This window comes from Hylobates moloch, unplaced genomic scaffold (genome assembly GCF_009828535.3).
Source record: "Hylobates moloch isolate HMO894 unplaced genomic scaffold, HMol_V3 SCAFFOLD_5, whole genome shotgun sequence".
Taxonomy (NCBI): domain Eukaryota; kingdom Metazoa; phylum Chordata; class Mammalia; order Primates; family Hylobatidae; genus Hylobates; species Hylobates moloch.
The window spans coordinates 108,340,116-108,360,626 of NW_026652280.1; the positions used below are offsets into that span (position 1 = coordinate 108,340,116).

General features: G+C 39.5%; 1 protein-coding gene and 1 long non-coding RNA gene across 3 annotated transcripts in view; one reads left to right on the forward strand and one right to left on the reverse strand.

Annotated features, from left to right (window-relative positions):
• LOC116469534 (uncharacterized) overlaps nt 1–14,626 on the forward strand; it is a 19,022-nt gene extending 4,396 nt beyond the window's left edge. Inside the window, exons 2-3 of the long non-coding RNA XR_004248283.2 lie at nt 12,715–12,827; nt 14,293–14,626. This is a non-coding gene — a long non-coding RNA (uncharacterized LOC116469534). The remainder of the gene's footprint in view (nt 1–12,714; nt 12,828–14,292) is intronic.
• The window catches only part of HAO2 (hydroxyacid oxidase 2), a 25,343-nt gene continuing 17,249 nt past the window's right edge, over nt 12,418–20,511 (reverse strand). The window contains exons 6-9 of one of the 2 annotated variants that reach the window (XM_032154857.2): nt 19,701–19,910; nt 14,286–14,444; nt 13,865–13,934; nt 12,418–12,764 (exon numbers count right to left, since the gene is read on the reverse strand). In XM_032154857.2, the coding sequence (XP_032010748.1) occupies nt 12,709–12,764; nt 13,865–13,934; nt 14,286–14,444; nt 19,701–19,910 (495 nt within the window). In that variant the 3' untranslated portion in view covers nt 12,418–12,708. The remainder of the gene's footprint in view (nt 12,765–13,864; nt 13,935–14,285; nt 14,445–19,700; nt 19,911–20,511) is intronic. The other variant, XM_032755617.1, reaches the window with a different exon arrangement.

A 20,511-nucleotide genomic window follows, 5' to 3' on the forward strand; every position in this document is an offset into this window, starting at 1 on the left:
AGTTACCACTTATTGGCATCAGAGTTTGTAAAGAATTTCTCAATATGATGATCACGGGTTAAATAATATGCTGTATTAGGAAAACTCACAAAGATTACTGATCAGCAAAAGAATAGGCAGCATGATTTCCCCATCCTCCTATCTTATGCTGATGCATAAATTGTTAGGAAATTGCTGGGCTAACAATGTGAGTCTTCATTCCAGTGTAGGAACACTAATCTCCCTTATTATAACTTTTTATGATGTAAGCACAAGGACACAGCTTTATCAAGGGAGGAACACAGGCTGTTGGCGTGAAACAGTCCGGATTTAGGTGCCAGCTATTCACAAGATTGTCTGGGAAAATCAGCTACCCAGCACCTGGAGTCCTTGGGACTCATGCAAAGAGTTTCCCTTTTCTTAGGGGAGAAGCGACCCATTCTACAGGGAGCTATATTAGGCACAGTCCCTCATGCTGGGAAAAGGAAAATCCATCTTCTTGTCCAGATTATTAAAATTCTGGGTTACTTTAGGATAATTACACCCCCTGTGCTAGTCCTAGATAGGTCAATTTGTACGTGAGAAGCATAGAATAATTTTTAAAGGCACAGGACTAGATGAAATAAGCTAGGGTGATAATATTCAGGGATAAAAGGAAAAGTTTCCAGACTGAATCCTGGAATAGATGTATCAACATTTAGAGGTTGAAAAGAGGAGGAGGGGCCAGCTAAAGATACTGAGTAGAAGTTGGTGGAAAGAGGAAAGTTAGGAGGGGATGGCATTGTAAAAGTCAACTGGAGAAAGTGTTTCAAGAGGAGTGTGGTCCACTAAGACAGATGCTGCTGATGCATCAAATACAATAGGAAGAGAATTGACCATTGGTTTTGGCAACATCCTAAGTAATTTGGTAAAAGCAATTTCCTCGAATATTTGGGTTGAAAGTTCAACTGGAAAGTACAACCCACAATTCATCTGTGCTTTGAGGAGTAGAAGGAAAAAGTGAAGAGAGTGATCATTAAAAAAAATACCTGTTTATCAATAATTTGTGCCATGAAGATCTCAGTAGAAAGGTGTTACAGCCAGTGGAGTTGAGAGTTCATTTTTGTTGTGTTGTCTTAAAACTGGACTACTCCTTTATTGATCCTCAGCACCGTGTACAGAGTAGATGTTCAAAATTTGTTGAGTGTTTGACTAAATAAAATGTCTATGTCTCATACATCTTTTTATTACCATGAGAATTTTCACAACATCTAACATATAATAGGAACTTAATAAATGTTTATTTAATAAATGATTGGAAAGATGAGTGAACAATCAAGGACTCTAGAATGTCTTAGTGCTTTTGAAACATAATGCTTATGAACTAATACATAAAAGGAAATAGAAGAGAACAGTGACCACAAAAATGAAAATACTGGAAAGTTTCTCATACTAATGACAGATTGGGACCATTGCCCAGGCCAAAGCTGTTTGCCAAGGAGAAGCAATTTTCTTCTCATTCAGAGGATGGATATGAGTAGATTCCCAGGTATTTGAAGTGTATTTGAAGAGCCAGTTGTCAGAAGTAAGGAAGAATGGGCCATTCCCCCCACCACAGAGGTAGAGCTGGGGCCAGAGCTTTTGGTTTATATGAGCTCAACTTTGCTGTCTTTCCCAGAAGGCCTTCGAAGTGAGGATGGAGAAGGGTTTAGTAAAATCTCATTTCCATTTTCTACTTACTACGCTGTCTGCCAATTATCTTGGTGGGAGAGGTTACATAGATGCCATTCAGCCAGGTGCTCCAGGGGCTGACAATAATGGTATGATAGGCAGCCTCTAAGGTGGCGCCATTGATCTCTACCTCCTGGTATTCATGCCATGGATTTGTTCTTTTTACTTAGTCTTACTTTGGCTATGCAGGCTCTTGTTTGATTTCATATGAATTTTAGGATGGTTTTCTCTAGTTCTGTGAACAATAATGGTGCTATCTTGATGAGAATTGCATTTAATTTGTAGATCGCTTTTGGCAGTCTACAATTTTTTCACAATGTTGATTCTACCCATTCATGAGCATGGGATGTGTTTCCATTTGTTTGTGTCATCTATGATTTCTTTCAGCAGTGTTTTGTAGTTTTCCTTGTGGAGGTCTTTTGCCTACTTGGTTAGGTATATTCCTAAGTATTTTATTATTATTATTATTTTGCAGCTATTGTAAAAGGGGTTCAGTTCTTGATTTGGTTCTCAGTTTGGTAGCTGTTAATATATAGCAGAGCTACTGATTTGTGTACATTAATTTTGTATCCTGAAATTTTGCTGAATTCAGCAATTGATAAAAGGACAAGGTCTTTTATAATTTTCTTAAATTTATTTGAGATTTGTCAGTTCTAGGAGCTTTCTGGAGGAATCTTTAGGGTTTTGTAGATATACAATCATATTGTCAGCAAACAGCGACAGTTTGACTTCCTCTTTACCGATCTGGATGCCCTTTATTTCTTTCTGTTGTCTGATTGCTCTTGCTAGGACTTCCAGTACTGTGTTGAATAGAAGTGGTGAGAGTGGGCACCCTTGTCTTGTTCCAGTTCTCAGAGGGAATGCTTTCAACTTTTCCCCATTCAGTATTTTGTTGACTTTGGATTTGTCGTAGATGGCTTTTATTACATTGAGGTATGTTGCTTGTATGCCAATTTCGCTGAGGGTTTTAGTCATAAAAGGATGTTGAATTTTGTCAAACGCTTTTTTTGTGTTTGTTGAAATGATCATGTGATTTTTTTGTTTTTAATTCTGTTTCTATGGTGTATCACATTTATCGACTTGTGTATGTTCAACCATCCCTGCAACCTTGGTATAAAATACACTTGACCATGGCAGATTATCTTTTTGATATGCTGTTAGATTCAGTTAGCTAATATGTTGTGAAGGATTTTTGCATCTATGTTCATCAGGGATATTGCTCTGTAGTTTTCTTTTTTTTGTCTTGTTCTTTCCTGGTTTTGGTATTAGAGTGATACTAGCTTCATAGAATGGTTTAGGGAGGATTCCCTCTTTCTCAATCTTGTGGAATAATGTCAGTAGGATTGGTACCAATTCTTCTTTGAATGTCTGGTAGAAATGCATTGTGAATCCATCTGGTCTTGGACTTATTTTGTTGATAATATTCTTATTACCTTTTCATCCTCACTGCTTGTTATTGGTCTGTTCACGGTTTTGAATTCTTCCTGATTTAAGCTAGGATGGTTGTATCTTTCCAGGAATTTATCTGTCTCCTCTAGCTTTTTCAGTTTATGCACATAAAGTGTTCATAGTAGCCTTGAATAATCTTTTGTATTTCCGTGGTGTTGGTTGTAATATCTCCTGTTTTGTTTCTAGTTGAACTTATTTGGCTCTCTTCCTGGTTAATCTTGCTAATGGTCTATCAGTTTTATTTATCTTTTAAAAGATCCACCTTTTTGTTTTATCATTTCTATTTTTTTTGTTTCAATTTCATTTAGTTCTGCTCTGATCTTGTTTTTTTTCTTTCTTCTGCTGGGTTTGGGTTTGGTTTGTTCTTGTTTCTCTAGTTCCGTAGGTATGACCTTAGATTATCTATTTGTGCTCTTTCAGATTTTTGATGTAGGCATTTAAGGCTATGAACTTTCTTTTTAGCACTGCCTTTGCTGTATCCCAGAAGTTTTGGTATGTTATGCCACTATTATCATTTAGTTTGAAGAATTTTTTAATTTTTATCTTGATTTCATTGTTGACCCAATGATCACTCAGGAGCAGGTTATTTAATTTCCATGTAGTTGCTTGGTTTTGAAGGTTCCTTTTGAAGTTTATTTCCAATTTTAGTCCACTGTGGTCTGAGAGTGTACTTGATATAATCTGAATTTTCTTAAATTTATTGAGATTTGTTTTTTATTGTATTTTTGTTTTATAGGTCCTGTGAGATTTATGCTTTAAAGAGGTTCTGTTTAGATGTATTTTCAGGATTTGCTTTAAGATTTAGAGCTTCTTTTACTAGTTTTTGTAGTGGTGGCTTGGTAGTGGTGAATTCTCTCAGCATTTATTTGTCAGAAAAAGATTGTATCTTTCCTTTATTTATGAAGCTTAGTTTTGCTGGATACAAAATTCTTCGCTGATAATTCTGTTGTTTAAGGAGGCTGATGATAGGGCCCCAATCCCTTCTGCTGAGAAATCTGCTGTTAATCTGATAGGTTTTCCTGTATGGGTTTTGCCTATAAGGAAAAAACACCTGGTGCTTTTACCTCACAGCTCTTAAGATTCTTTCCTTCGTCTTGACTTTAGATAACCTAATGACAGTGTGCCTAGGCAATGATCTTTTTGCAATGAATTTCCCAGGTGTTCTTTGAGTTTCTTGTATTTGAATGTCTAGGTGTCTAGCAAGGCCAGGAACATTTTCCTCTATTATTCCCCCAAATAAGTTTTCCAAGCTTTTAGATTTCTCTTCTTTTTCAGGAATGACAGTTATTCTTAGGTTTGGTCATTTAATGTAATCACCAACTTCTTGGAGGCTTTGTTCATTTTCTAAATTCTTTTTTCTTTGTCATTATTAGATAGGGTTAATTCTAAAACCTTGTCTTTGAGCTCTGAAGTTCTTTCTTCTGCTTGTTCAGTTCTATTGCTGAGACTTTCCAGCATATTTTGCATTTCTCTAAGTGTGTCTTTTATTTCCTGAAGTTATGATTGTTTTTTATTTATGCCATATATTTTACTGGAGACTCTTCCCCTCATATCTTGTATCATTTTTTTATTTCCTTAAATTGGACTTCACCTTTCTCTGATGCCTCCTTGATTAGCTTAATAATCAACCTTCTGAATTCTTTTTCAGGTAAATCAGGGATTTCTTCTTGGTTCGGATCCATTGCTCATGAGCTGGTATGATTTTTTGAGGGGGGATTTGTTAAAAACCTTGTTTTGTCATATTACCAGGATTGTTATTCTGGTTCCTTCTCATTTGGGTAGGCTATGTCAGAGGGAAGATCTGGGGCTCAAGGCTGCTGTTCAGATTCTCTGTCCCACAGAGTGTTCCCTTGATGTATATTCTCCCCCTTTTCCTAGGGATGTGGCTTCCTGAAAGCTGAACAATAGTGACTGTTATTTATCTTCTGGATCTAGCTACCCAGCAGGGCCACTAGACTCTGGGCTGGTACTTGGGGTTGTTTGCACAGAGTCCTGTGACGTGAACCATCTTCAGATCTCTCAGCTGTGGATATCAGCACCTGCTCTGGTGGAGGTAGCAGGAGAGTGAAATGGACTCTGTGAGGGTTCTTAGCTTTGGTTGTTTAATGTACTGTTTTTGTGCAGCTTGGCCTCTTGCCAAGAGGTAGCACTTTCAAGAGAGCACCAGCTGTGGTAGTATAGGGAGGATCAGGCACTGGGAAGGGCCCTAGAACTCCCAAGAAAATATGCCCTTTGTCTTCAACTACCAGGGTAGGTAGGGAAGGACCATCAGGTGGGGGCAGGGTTAGGCATGTTTGAGCTCAGACTCTCTTTGGGCTGGCTTGTTGCAGCTGCTGGACTATAGGGCTGTGGTTCCCAGGTCAATGGAGTTATGTTCCCAGGAGGATTATGACTGCCTCTGCTGCATCATGCAGGTTCTCAGAGAAATGGGGGAAATCTAGCAATCACAGGCCTCACCCAGCTCCCATACAACCCAGAAAGCTGGTCTCACTCCCACCACGTCCCCACCCCAACATCACTGAGTTTGTTTTCAGGCAGTGTGTCAGCAGAGCTGAGACCCTGCACCAGGCTACCAGCCTCCCAGCTGAGAAAGTAAGCCGGGTTTCCACACCTTCCTGCCTGTTGAGTCTGCACATCAGATGCACACCCTCCTTTGAGTTTGTTTGTTTGGAATTGTTACAAAAGTCAACTGAAGGTTTCCTTCTCCCGTAGTCTTTTCTCACTTCCTCTGGCAGCCCTTCCCAAGGACCCTTGTGAGACAAGTCAGAAATGGCTTCCCTGGGGACCCAGAGAGTCCACATGGCTTTTCCCACTGCTTCCTCTACCCCTGTATTTTGCTCACTCTCTAAACTGACTCAGCTCCAGGTAAGATCAAATCCTTCTCCTATGATCTAGACCTTCAGGTTCTCTACTGAGGGTGTGTGTTTGGGAGCATATGATTACCCTTTTCTCACTTTCACATCTTGGGCACTCAGAGTATTTGGGCTCTCTTCTGAGTTCTGCAGGAGCAATCTGCTTCCTTCAGAGAGTCTGTGGGTTCTCTCAGCTTTCCTGGTATATTCCTGCAGTAGTTCTGGAGCAGAAGTTCACGATGCAAGTTTCCACATGCTGTTCTGTCCATTCAAGTGGGAGGAGCAATTTAGTCCTACCTCCTATTGGCCATTTTCCCTCCACTCCAGGCATTTATTTTAAGGAATAATTAGTTAATATCAGACCAAGAGGTCATATGGGATATCTCCTTGCACATAAAAAGCTCTACATAAGAGCTCTAATATACTAATTGAGCCCTTTACTATGTATCAGGAGCTTTACTATGTTATCTCATTTAATTTCTTAAATGGACTATATTTTCTATAATATTTTACCTTCACAACAAAACTGAGGGAAAATGCAGTGAGTTTTCATGTACTCCCTACCCCCACACATACATAGCCTCCCCTACTATCAACAGCCTCCACCAGAATGATACCTTTGGTACAATCAACTGACCTGCATTGATACATCTTTGTCACTCAAAGTCCACAGTTTACTCTTGGTCTTGCACATTCTCTGAGTTTTGACAGTTGTATAAAGACATGTAACCACCATTATAGTATCATCTGCCCTAAAAATCCTCTGTGCTCTGCCTATTCATCCCTCTGTTCACCCTGACTCCAACAGCCATTGACCTTTGTACTGTCTCCAAGGATTTTTCTTTTCCAGAATGTATATATTTGGAGTAACACTGCATGTAGCCGGTCCATATTGGATTTTTGCATTTAGTAAAATACATTTAAGTTTCCTCCATGTCTTTTTATGGCTTGATAGCATTTTTCTTTTTTTTTTAAGCACTGAATTATATTCCATTGTCTGGATGTACCATAGTTTATTTATCCATTCACCTACTGAAGGACAATTTGGCTGCTTCCAAGTTTTGATAATCATGAATAAAACTGCTATAAAGATCTAATCTAAAAGTAGGCTTTGGTGTGGAAATAGATTTCCAAATTATTTGTGTAAATGCAGTGGAGCATGATTGCTGGATCACATGGTAAGAATATATTTAGTTTTATAAGAAACTGCCAAACTGCCTTACAAAGCATCTGTACCATTACAAAGTGTCTGTGCCTTACAAAGTATCTGTACTTACAAAGTGTACCAAAGTGTCTTGTACCTTACAAAGTGTGCATGATTGCTGGATCATATGGTAAGAATATATTTAGTTTTATAAGAAACTGCCAAACTGCCTTACAAAGTGTCTGTACCATTTTGCATCCCACTAGCAATGGATGAGCATTCCTGATGCTCCACATTCTTGCTAGCATTTGGTGTTGTCAGTGTTGTGGATTTTGCCATTCTAATGGGTGTGCAGTGTCATCTCATTTTTGTTTTAGTTTGCAATTCTCTAATAGCATATGATGTTGAGTATCTTTTCATATGCTTTTTTGTAATCAATATATGTTCTTTTGTTAGGTGTCTGTTCAGGTGTTTTGCCATCTTTAGATCAGATTGCATTCCAAATGTAAGACATTTTTAGGAGTTAAGAGATTGCTTCTGAGATTTCATATGCATCTCTTCAGTTTACTGTGGGCATTCCCTTTTCCATGTTTCTGAGCAATAGAGAATGGCCTTTTGGCATTATCTTGATAACATTCTGGCTCATTTCCCTTATAATTTTGGATCTAGCCCTCTGAGCCCAGACAAACTTAAAAAATTACACGCGTGTATCCGGGAGCACAGCTATTACCAGGTAGATGCATACAGAGAACTTCTACTACATTCTCTTATAAAGTAAGCTAACATCATTGTCTGTATACCACATTGCTTTAATACCATATGCTCATGTGATTTGTTTCACTCTTACCCCAAACCTATCTGTAATGTCTCCCACAAGTCCTCAGCTGGTGATTTCAGGGTTGAAGAGATGACCTTAAGCAGACAATTATGCCTGCTTGAAGTACCTGTAATAAAGGAAACTTTGGGAAATTTTGCAGTGTGATCACTAGCCAACATGAAAGCATGAAAAAAAATTGACTTACGAGGCTGCGATTGGGTGTTTGGAGTGATGGATGTTATCCTACTTATGTTTTCTATAATTTCAAGTTTTATCTTCAAGGCTTTATTTATTTGTTTACTTAACCACACAAAAAACTTAATACTGAGATGTTCTTATCTTTTTCTGATGTGAGGAGAATCATGAGACCGTAGTTATAAACTTAACACAAATGGAACGAGGCTGAGAAAGTGGTATCTGACAAAGAGTTCTATGATCTAGAAGTGAAATTCCAGAGAGTAAAATTTTAGAAAGGGCACCAAGTCCCACTGTCTCTGTGGCTGATGGAGGACAAGGGTATGAGGGCTGGGGAACAGGCCAGAAGAGAGCAAAGCCTGCCTAGGTTTGGTCATATGCTAGTGAGTCAGCTCTTTCATGAGTTTGCCCACTGTCTGAGGCAAACTTGGGGACCCCTGGGTAAGAGAAGATTTCTTAGACTTAAATCTCTGCCATTAGTTTAGCGCTTTAGTACTTTATTGAGAAAGCCTCCATCTATCCACTAAAACTATCCAATGTGACCAAAATAAAGGTTTCTCCTTTCTCATTTACTGTGGAAGAACTGGACTAGTCAATACTACTTTGTTTCCAGGGTCCCTAAATCTCTTATCTGAAAACTCTCTTCCTGCTACTTTTCTTGGAGGTCAGTGCATTGCACAGAATAACATTAGCCAATGGGTCATAAAATCCTGTAACATCCTAGGTCATGAGAATGAATATTTTAGGCTTTCTTTTGCTTCTCTGTTCTGTCTTGTCTCTGGCCTTGGCAGTGTCACTCAAAGTAAGAGATATTCCCAAAGTCCATTGCAGCAGTGCATGAGTTAGCCTTACCAAGATCACCCTTGTCCCGTATTCTTTCTTGATCTCATGAAATTGTATGGTCCGAAGGTGTTACTTCCAAATTCATATGTTGAAACTTAATTGCCAATGTGATAGTATTTAAAGCTGGGGTCATTAGGAAGTGATTAACATATGAGGACAAGGCCCTCATGAATGGAATTAGTGACCTTATAAAAGCGCTTGAGGGAACTAGGTGGCCCCTTCCATTTCTCTGCCACTTGAGGACACAGTGTCCGTCTCCTGCAGAGGATGCAGCAACAAGAAGCCATCTTGGAAGGAGACTCTGGGCTTTTACCAGACTTACCAGCTTCCAGAATGTGAGACATAAGTTTCTGTTGTTTATAAATAATCTGATCTCATATATTTTGTTATACTAGTACAAACAGACTAAATCATGAAGCTTCCATTTTTTACAAGTCACATGTTGCTATGCAAATCAGGGTATTGAAGGTCATCTACAAGGCCCATGGTCATCTACGTCTCCTGTCCCATAATGCAACTGTGACTTGCTGTGTCATCCAGACAGTCATCCCTAGATATGTGCTTTCTTAGTATGTCCCTAAACTTTCAGCACAAGCACTCCATCCTGGCTGCCAGATTAAAGACCTCTCCTTGACCTCAAATTATCAATCCACCAATGCAGCAGCCAATGTGACACCTGAGTAAAAAGTTAAGGCCTAACACTGGGATCATGATCAATTTCCCTTTTCTTTTTATCAACCCATTAATAATTACATCTAATTTAGCCTTCTGAGCCCCTTTTCAATGACCATGATTCTCCAAAGTATCCGCTGCTCTTCCAAGTATTCTAACAACACCTGCTTTTCTTCTTTTCGTCTGATTTGTCTATGCTGCACTATTTAATAGATAGTATGATTTTTGTTGGGGCATATTTTATAAGTATAGCTCTTCTGTCTACAGTGCAAGCTTCCACAGTTATTTCATAGATATATATAGGATGTGCAAAATTTTATAATCTACTGGCTGTTTCAGTTATTTCTGATCTGCCCTCTTAAGATCTTTTGTTCTGAGAAGAATCAAAGGGTCTTCTTTGAGTCACACACTGTATGAACTTTTTTTTTTTTTAAGGGACTGCTGATTTGAAAGTTTGGGTGTTCACTTCTCCTCAATTCTGGGTTCTGAATTGCAGTTATAGGCAAGCAGGTTGTATGACCTTACTTCATTTTCCCTTTTCTAAATATGTGGGTGGTGGACATCCTATACATATATTTGGGTTAAGCAAATAATCCTTAAAAGTTATTACCAGAGAGACTGCTGCGGGACTGCATTCTCTTTTGGTGTTTTCCATGCTAAAGTTCCTTTGACCCAGCCCTTGGCTCTGTGGGTTAATCTGGGCAAAAGTGGACCTGTATTATGGCGTGGTTTCATGCAGGAAAGTGTCCAGTCAAGGAATGATAGAAGACTTTTCAGGTCTATTGGCTTAGGTAGTGAACCATTCTGCTGGGTTCCATCCTAACTCACTGTTTTCCTCCTCTGACTGCTATAATTCTCCAGATGTGCTGATGCAGTTTGATCCAGCTTTGCCTTCCTGGATTAATTTATTTAATAAATATGTATGGGGCCCTCTATGATATTGGACATGATTCTAGGCTTTTTGGAACGTAGCAGGAAACAAGAGAGTCTAAGGTCCCTATGCAGGTACAGATAAACAATAAAGTAGACAACTGATAAGTTAGTTGCAGGTTATGGTAACAGATAGGAGGGGATAAACAGTGTGATGTGATGAGTGAAGCAGATTGTTTTCGGGAGAGGATGGTCAGGGACGTCTCATCTCATCAGGGCGGTGACAGTTCAGCTGAGATCTACATGTCAACAGAGAGCCAACCATGAGAAGGTGAGGAACACCATTTTATGTAAGGGGAATGATAAATGTGAAGATCCAGAGGCAAGAAAGTTTTGATTGTTTATGGAATAGAAGGGAGGCCAATCTGGCTGTGGCATTATGAGTAAAACAGAGAGTGATGAGGAAATGTGTTGGAAGGATGAACAGATCATGCAGTGCCCAAGAGAGCGAGAGATCAGTTTAGAGTGTATAGCAAGTGGAATGGGAAGGTACAGAAAGGTTTTAAATAGGTGAGACATAGGATTTGATTTTACTTTTAAAAACTCTCTCAGGCTGTTGTATGGAAAACAGAGTGTGGCAAACAGCAGGAGAGATGATGGGGAAGACATTGCTGAAGCTATTAGTTTAGACTTAGATTTTATTTCTCTAATCTTCTTCTTCTTCTTTTTTTTTTTTTTTTTTGGTTTTGTTGTTGTTGTTTTGAGATGGGGTCTTGCACTGTCACCCAGAACACTGGAGTGCAGTGGCATGATCCTCAACTTCCCAGACCAAGTGATTCTCCTACCTCAGCCTCCTGAGTGGCTAGAACCACAGCTGCACACCAGCACACCCGGCTAGGTTTTTAAAGAATTTTTAAATTTTGTAGAGGTATCCCTTTGTTGCCCACGGAGGTCTCAAAATTCTAGGCTCAAGTGATCCTCCTGCCTCAGCCTCCCAGAGTACTGGGATTATAGGCATCAGCCTTCATGCCCAGCCATCTCTAACCTTCTTGATGTCTTCAAGTGTCAGATCTTATTCAGCTGGGTATCCCTGCTCTAGAAATCTATTCTAGCTGACTACTGGTCTCAGGAGGTTTTATTCTGATAGGTCATTTATATGTTTTCCAGCTGTCCTTTATCTATTCCTCTATCCATCCATCCATCCCAGAAATGTTCATTGAGATGTTCCTATATGCCAAGGCCAGAATCAAGCATACAGTTTCTTGTCTGGAGCCATTCCTAGTCTATTTGTGGAGAGAGACATGCAAATAAAGAAATATGACCAGGTGTAATAAGGGTTGTAATATTGGAATATGCAAAGTACAACAGGAAGGACAGAGCAAATAGCCTGGGTTAATATTCGGTGACAGTGGAAAGTTGAATAATGCCTTGAAAAGTTAATAGGAATTTTCCAAACAATAAGTATAGTATATATATGAGTATATATATATACTTATTAAGTATGAAACACTACTATTTCTTAAACTCCTACTAGGTGCTAAGCATTGTGTTCTGAACTTCAAATACATTATCTTACTCAAACTTTTTCCTAACCTACTGGCTGAGGGAGTATAATCCCCATTTTATACACCAGGACTCAGAAACACAGAGAGATCAGAAAACTTGCCCAAGTCAGATAGCTTTCCAGCAGTAGTCCTGACTGTCAAACCCATGTCTGTGTGGTTGCAAAGTCTATGTCCTTAACTATTTCCCTGTTTTCTATAGATAGGATATGTTTTTATTGAAAAAAATGTCTTGTATATACAGCTCCTCTGTCCAGAGTGCAAAGTTAGATAGTCATTTCATAGAGTTGTATAGAGTATGCAAAAAATATCACCCACTAGTGGTTCCAGTCATTAATGATCTGTCCTTTTGAGATCTTTTACTTCAGAGGAAGATTTTAGGCAAGAGAGCAACATATAATAGTCAGTGATACAAAGAAGAGCATGGAACATTTGGGGAACACAGGGGTTTGGAGGGCCTGAAGCACAGGGGTGGAGTTATTGGAAATATGGGAAATATGGGTCATGAGCCTCTGGACAGGATGGGGTCCAGGAAGGACAGCATGACACACTGTGCTGTGAGTTTGTGATCCTCCTGTGGGCAACCTCAGCAGTCTGGTTATTCGCCTTTTTTTCTTACAGCCTGGAAAACTGGACCAAGTTTCGATTGATCTCAGCGACTGACCGGCAGCCTAAAAGAACAATGTGGTTACAAGCTCATTTTTCTCAAACACCAGCAACTCACCTCATCATGGGTAAGGGGTGATGAAGGGGAACAAGTCTGACTTGATATTTGTGCTCACTCTTATAAAATGGTTTACATACAGAATGAATAATGTAATTTTGTTTGCATTGGGAATTATTCTGTGAACCTGAGCCCAGGTCATCTCTAAACACGGCCATGTCAAAATGTCAGGGTAAACATGTAAAAACCCTATTTTAGCATTTTCTAAATCAACTCTTGTGTGCAATAGATGTCTTTGATCTTTATCTTGGTTCTGATAAGGCTCAGGGATATAGGAAGTATCTTTTCGGGAGGAATATGACACACAGATAGCAAAAGAGATGGGGTGAGTATTCCACATAACAATTGCCTTCTAAAGGAAAGTTCTGTCAAAGGAAAAAACTCTTCTTTAGAAGAAGATGTTAATTAATATGTAAAATTATGACTGTAGCTCAGATTGGACATAAAGATTGAAGAGAGTAACTCCCGATAAGTAAAAGAAGGGAGAAGGGGAAGCTGGCATGATGTTACGGGGCTGGGGAGTTGTGGGCTTGAGTAGGCAATGAGAAGTCCCTGGTGATGAGAAGGCTGAAAGAATGCAGTAACAGGCTGCGTAATGTTTAACTGGGAGTTCTTTCCATATTTATGATTTATGCACCATAACTTTGGCAAAATGTATTATTCACAGAAATATACTAATGAGAGGTTCTTTTCCTAAAAGTAGAAGGATAGAAAAGAGTTGAGTTTCATGCCTGGGTTGATTGGAGTGGACAGAAACAGCAGGCATGGGATATGTCAATAGTCCGTAAATTGAATGAATTCAACAGAAGCAAGAATTCAGAGCCAGAGGTGACACTTCCCAGAACTGAAAATGATCTTGAGGACAGCTCTGGTTTCCACTGGGCAGAGAATAGTGCTTAATCTTTGTCTTGAAAGTTGCCTGCCTGTCCTATCTTTTGGACAGCTACCACGTCAGGAAAGGGTCTGCTAGAGGGAAGGACTGCTGCTCCTATTCTTTAGCCATCCTACTTTAAGTTCCAAATCAGAGAAAAAATGTTTTTAACTTACCTGTAAGGGCCATGGAAGTGTGGAACTCATTTGTTAAAATGTTCAAAACTTCCTTAACACCATGTTCACCCTGCTCCCGAGGCAGACAGATAGAGACACAAAGAGACATAAAGGAACATTCTGACCATCCACTGAGTATAAATTCTAGATGTAGTCAGAGCTATAATGGGAAAGATGGGGAATATCTGTGAAGTGAGAATTACCTTGGGAATAAAGGAAAGCACAGAGACAAAGATAGGGGATGAAAGCTATTGAACATTTTGTAATAGGCTTCAGAGGAAGCATGGAGATGCAGCTTAGGTGTAACTATCCTTTAGGAATCATTTTGAAAATGGCTAAGCTTGGAAAATGAACCACAGGAAAGCACAGAAATGAATGAGAAGCTCTGTATCTTCTTGCTGGTTTGCTTTGCCACTCTCACCTTGCAGGCAAGGCCCCATAGGATTGGTCTCCCAAGAAAAATGCACTTAGCTCCAAGGGCCAGAGCCTTCAGCACGTCATTGCCAGTTCGGACCCCACCATCCAGGTAGACTTCAATTTTCCCCTTTACAGCAGCCACCACTTCTGTCAAAGCATCAATCTGAAAAGGAGATACACATGGGCTGGAGGGCTTTCTATTTTGACTCTCAAACTTGGTCTTCCTGGCATACGACCAGGAAAACCAAGCTGAGGAGATGCCCTTGACAATTTCTTCCCCTCCCATGCTTGAGGCTGCTAGCGCTGATTAACTGCAGCGGCAGTCAGATTCCTGAGGCCCTCCTGCCTTGACTTTCTGCTTTGACTCCAATCTAGCTTCTCTCTGACTCACTTAACTGTCTTACAAGTTGGGAGAACTGCTTGATTGCTCTTTCCATCCTAAAAGGGACATTTTCCATTTATACTGTTCACTTTAACTTTCTTCTTTTCAAGCAACATTTTGACTTTTGATTTTCTTCTACTCTCTCTGTTTCTAGGGTGGCACAACTACAAAGGCTCTCCACTGCAAAGGCACTAAGTCTTTTTGGCAAGACAAGTACACTTGGCCATGGCCTGCATGTCTGGATTGCATCCTGACTTGGGAAACTGGGCTGAACATTATTTCTCATGCACCACTTGACCAACTTGTCCCTGACTCCCTCATGGCGTATCTGAGAAAATGAGATAGGACTAAAGTACAACATGGTAAAACTAAAGTTTGAGCCTGTGATAGACAAAATAAAAACATCTTATCACCTTGGCCTGATTTTCCTAAGGAACTTTGTCTCTTATGTTGCCTCTTCAATTCCAGGGAACAGGCCAATAGGCCTTGACCACACAAGGTGCCCAGGCCAATCTTTGCTTCTAGGCACCTACAAGTCTGTAAAGAGCAGTGACAAACAGGCCTCTTATGGATCAAGGGGGAAGATCCTTGGGGAGCGAGTTCTGGAACTCCCTCAGGGTTCTTATCTGTGCTTCTCTGAGGGATGGCCTGAGAAGAGGTGTCAAAACTGGGCCCTATGAGGCCTTCTGCTGCCAAAGGAATCCATCAGCATTCTACCTGAATGGGATCTTTGGCTGAGACTGAACAGTATAAGAAACTAGTGAGGAAATAATTTTCTACTTTAACTTATAGGTGGGGGTGCGGAATTGAATATCTTTTGAACTTACATGTAATAACTAGGGAGAATTCATATTCTAATAAGAGGCATTTTTTATAGTCCCAGCATGGTATTATTTGTAGTATTTTTATAATGTTGTGAAAGAGATGGGAACTTCTATGAGGAACTTTGAAATCACCTGATTTCAAACTATAGTATCTGAGTTTTTGGCACTCCCTTATAGTCTGTGCCTGAGGTCAGTGTCCCACTCCCTGCAGGTTGCTGCCAGTGCTATAAAAGGTGAGGATTTTGAGAAAAGTTCCCACCTCTATGAAGTTTCATATCTAACATTGTTCTTGTACTTCCTCCTGGTACCAGGGGAAAGGATAAGTCAGCTATTGTCCCCAGAAAATTCTAATGAATGTCCTGTTCTGTCCTATTAAAAATTAACTCTAAAGCCTCGCCCTAAGGTGAAATTTACTCCCTATTTTATTTCACCATTATTATCAACTCCACTGCATAGTATGGTTCACTAGAAGAGTTTGTACAAATATATTTCTCTTTCACAACATCATAAAAATATTCCAGCTGGGCATATGCCTATAATTCCAGCACTTTGGGAGGCTGAGGAGGGTGAACCACCTGAGGTGAGGAGTTCAAGACCAGCCTGGCCAACATGGTGAAACCCCATCTCTACTAAAAATACAAATAGCCAGGCATGGTGGCCGGTGCCTGTAATCCCAGCTACTCGGGAGGCTGAGGCCAGAAAATTGCTTGAACTTGGGAGGTGGAGGTTGTAGTGAGCTGAGACTGCGCCATTGCCCTCTAGCGTGGGTGACAAACGTGAAACTCCAACTCAAAAAAAAAATAAATCCAAATAATACCATGCTAGGACTATACAAATGTCTTTTATTTGGACATGAATTCTCTCTCGTTACTAATAGTCACCACAACAGCATGGTACTGGTATAAAAATAGGCACATAGACCAATGGAACAGAATAGAGAACCCAGAAATAAATCCAAATACTTACAGCCAACTGATCTTTGGTGAAGCAAACAAAAACATAAAGTGGGGAAAGGATACTATATTTAACAAATGGTGCTGGGATAATTGGCTAGCCACATGTAGGACAATGAAACTGGATCATCATCTCTCACTTTATACAAAAATCAACTCAAGATGGATCAAGGACTTAATTCTAAGACCTGAAACTATAAAAATTCTAGAATATAACATAGGAAAAACCCTTCTAAATACTGGCTTAGGCAAGGATTTTATGACCTAGAACCCAAAACCAAATACAGTAAAAACAAAGATAAATAGCTGGCACTTAATTAAACTAAGGAGCTTTTGTATGGCCAAGGAATAGTCTGCAGAGTAAACAGGCAACCCACAGAGTACAAGAAAACCTTCACAATCTATACATCTGACAAAAGACTAACATCCAGAATCTACGAGGAACTCAAACAAATTAACAAGAAAAAAACAAAAAATCTCATCAAAAAGTGAGCTAAGGACACGAATAGATAATTCTCAAAATAAAATATACAAATAGCCAACAAGCATATGAAAAAGTGCTCAACATCACTAATGATTAGGGAAATGCAAATCAAAATTACAATGCAATACCTCCTTACTGCTACAAGAATGGCCATAATAAAAAAATAATAGATGTTCACGTGGATGCAGTGAACAGGGAATACTTTTACACTGCTGGTGGGAATGTGAGTTAGTAGAACTACTATGAAAAACAGTGTGGAGATTCCTTATAGAACTAAAAGTAGAACTACCATTTGATCCAGCAATCCCACTACCAGGTATCTACCCAGAGGAAAAGAAGTCATTATATGAAAAAGATACTTGCACACTTGTTTATAGCAGCATAATTAACAATTGCAAAAATGTGGAATCCACCCAAATGCCCATCAATCAATGAGTGGATAAAGAAACTGTGGTGTGTGTATATATATATGATGAAATACTACTCAGCCGTAAGAAGGAATGAATTAATGGCATTCACAGCAACCTGGGTGAGATTGGAGATTGTTATTCTAAGTGAAGTAATTCAGGAATGGAAAACCAAACATCATATATTCTCACTCATAAGTGGGAGCTAAGCTATGAGGATGCAAAGGCATAAGAGTGACACTATGTACTTTGGGGACTAAGGGAGAAAGGGTGTGAAGGGGGTGGGAATAAAAGACTACAAATAGGGTGCAGTGTATACTGCTTAGGTGATGGTTGCACCAAAATCTCACAAATCACCACTAAAGAACTTACTCATGTAACAGACACCACTTGTTCCTTAATAACTTATGGAAATAATTTTTTAAAAAAAACTCAGATAAATGATGTTTGAATACAATGTTTTAAAAAAACAAATAGCAAACTCTGACCTGTGAGCTGGAAGTTTGTTTTTATAAATAAATAGCTCTGGGGCTAGGATTAAGGTGAGGCGAGTGAGGCAGGGTTATACAAGCCCAGGGTCAGGTTTCACCTGAAGCAAAACCCTCACTAGGCTCACACTGATATCTGTGCTGTCTCCAAGTGAACTTGAGTTTGTTTGGATGTGAAGCCAAATGGCTTGGGAGAATAACAAGTTGATCAGCGCAATAAGATAGGAGAAATTTTCCTCTCCCTGGCCCCTGCCTTAGTCAATACTCATTCTCTAGTGGTGAAGCACAATGGGAGAATTAGTCTTCTTCTTTGTCTACTCATTACTCAGTTCTTCCAAAAGAACAAGACCAGCTAAGTTGATTAATGAGAGTCGGACACCTATTGTATGATGTATTTTATTAGCTTTCTTTCAAAAGCCTATATTCTACTGTTTGCTGCTTGTTGGTGGTGGGCTCTTCATTGCCTTCTGCTCCTATTTAGGCATAGTTGGGATGACTCAGGGCATGCTATGCTCTTTTGCTTTCTCTGTTTTGCTAAATACTGGATGGCTTGTAGGCATCCTGGCAGGGGTTGGGTGAGAGAGTTCAGTGTGTGCTCAGCCCAACCACTTTCTCCTAAGGTTGCAGGTCAATAGGTGGGATGAAAAGCAGGAGACCCAACCACTTCAGTTCAGCTCTTACCAGAGAGCCACAGTGAAGGGTGATCCCTGCTCTCCATGTGGGCTTGCCATTCCTCTGCCTTTACCAGTTAGAGCTGGTGCAGAGGAGGAGGTGAGTGGCTGGCTCTTAGGCTTCCAAGCATCACGTGTATGGAATGTACCAACCAGCTAGTGCAAATTTCTAAGTCCTGGAATTTATCTTAAAGAAGTACTTGAGAACATGCTATGGATTCTGTCACTGATGTGTTGTTTAAAATAGGGAAAGATTAGAGGCAATACAGATGTTCTACAATGGAGGTTGGTTATATAGTTGTCTCTTCATACCACATACCACTAAAAATAAGAGGAGCATATATACTGAAACAAAAAGTTGCTCTTAATATAATGCTAAGTAAAAGAAAAAAATATATATTATTTATACTTTTCTTAAACACAAAAAGTTGTATTTGCATTAAGAAGATGTTAACAATGACCAAAATGTTGACATTAGTGATAGTGATAAAATTAGGGTTAATTTTTATCTTTTGCTTATGTATATTTTCTAATTTATCTGCAGTGAACATGTTTTATTTACATAAGTGTCAATGAAACTGAAAAGGAAAAAACTTCATTTTCTGTTTCTTAAAACAAGTCAAGGAGCAATAGAACATTTGGAAAAATATAACTCAATGAAAACAAATCAACAACAAATTCCCATGTAAAGATTCTTTCCCTGCCTTCCTTTCTCTCACTTTCTTGCCCTCAAACTTCATTTATAATGGACATAAGTTTATGAGTTAAGGGAAAAAATTAAGGATTTTTATAGATTTTAGCAAAAGACTCATTAGGGTGTTCTTAGAGTTTTGCCATGAAACGTGTTTACTTTAGAACATCTGTCTAATCAAATTCGACATTAACTATTATCTATGTGAACTAAAGACAAGTTATTTAACATCACTAAACTACAGTATCCCCATTTGCAAAACAGGGATAATAACACCCATCTTGCAGCATTGGCATGAGACTTAGAGATGCTATATGTAAAGGTTGAAAAAACAGCTTAGCACACAGTAGGCTACTAATAATAATTAACAGTCCTTAAAATTCACAGGTACATACCAACACATGTGGTACAGAGGAGTGAAATATGCTCAGATTTCACAGAGTCCCTTGATGTGGACACACTCACACATACACACACAGCACTCACAAACACACCCCTCTCTGAAGTAATCCTACTTACTGAAGCGAGAACCTCATCAAGCTGCCTCCCACCATGGTTGGAAACAATGATGCCCTGGACATTGTGCTTCACAGCTAACTCTGCATCCTCTTTTGTCAAAATCCCTTTAAGGATGATGGGCAATCGAGTTATGCTCTGAAACCAGGAGAGATCATTCCAGCAGAGAGAAGTGCTGATAGGAGTCATCTGGAAATAAGGTATTGCATTTCCCTATAGGAAATAAAAAGGGAACTTAGTCCTGAATTCTCACAAGGCTACTTGATGCATTCCAAAGATGAGACACATTTGGAGAGCTGCCATTTATAAACTGGAAGGAGGAAGAACAGGGCTGAGCATGGTCGCTCATGCCTGTAATCCCAGCAATTTGTGGGGCTGAGGCGGAAGGATCTCTTGGGCCTAGTAGTTTGAGACGAGCATGGGCAACACATAGAGACACTGCTGCTGCTCCTCTAAAAAAATAAATAATGGTGCATGCCTGTAGTCTCAGCTACTCGGGAGGCTGAAGTGGGAGGATCACTTGGGCTCAGGAGGTCTACACTGCAGTGAGTAGTGATGGCGCCACCACATACCAGCCTGACTGATAAAGTGAGACCTTGTCTCAAAAACAAACAAACAAAGAAAGAAAGAAAACAAAAAGAAACAGGAGCAACAAAACCCAACAATGTTTCTAGCTCCTTTTTCTAACAAAATTTGTATAAAAGAATTTCTACTTCAGTTGCTTATCATTGACTATGAATCATGTTGCTGCTCAATAATTGTGCTAGGATCTGGGGACACAAAGACAAATAAGACAAAATTTCTACTTTAAAAA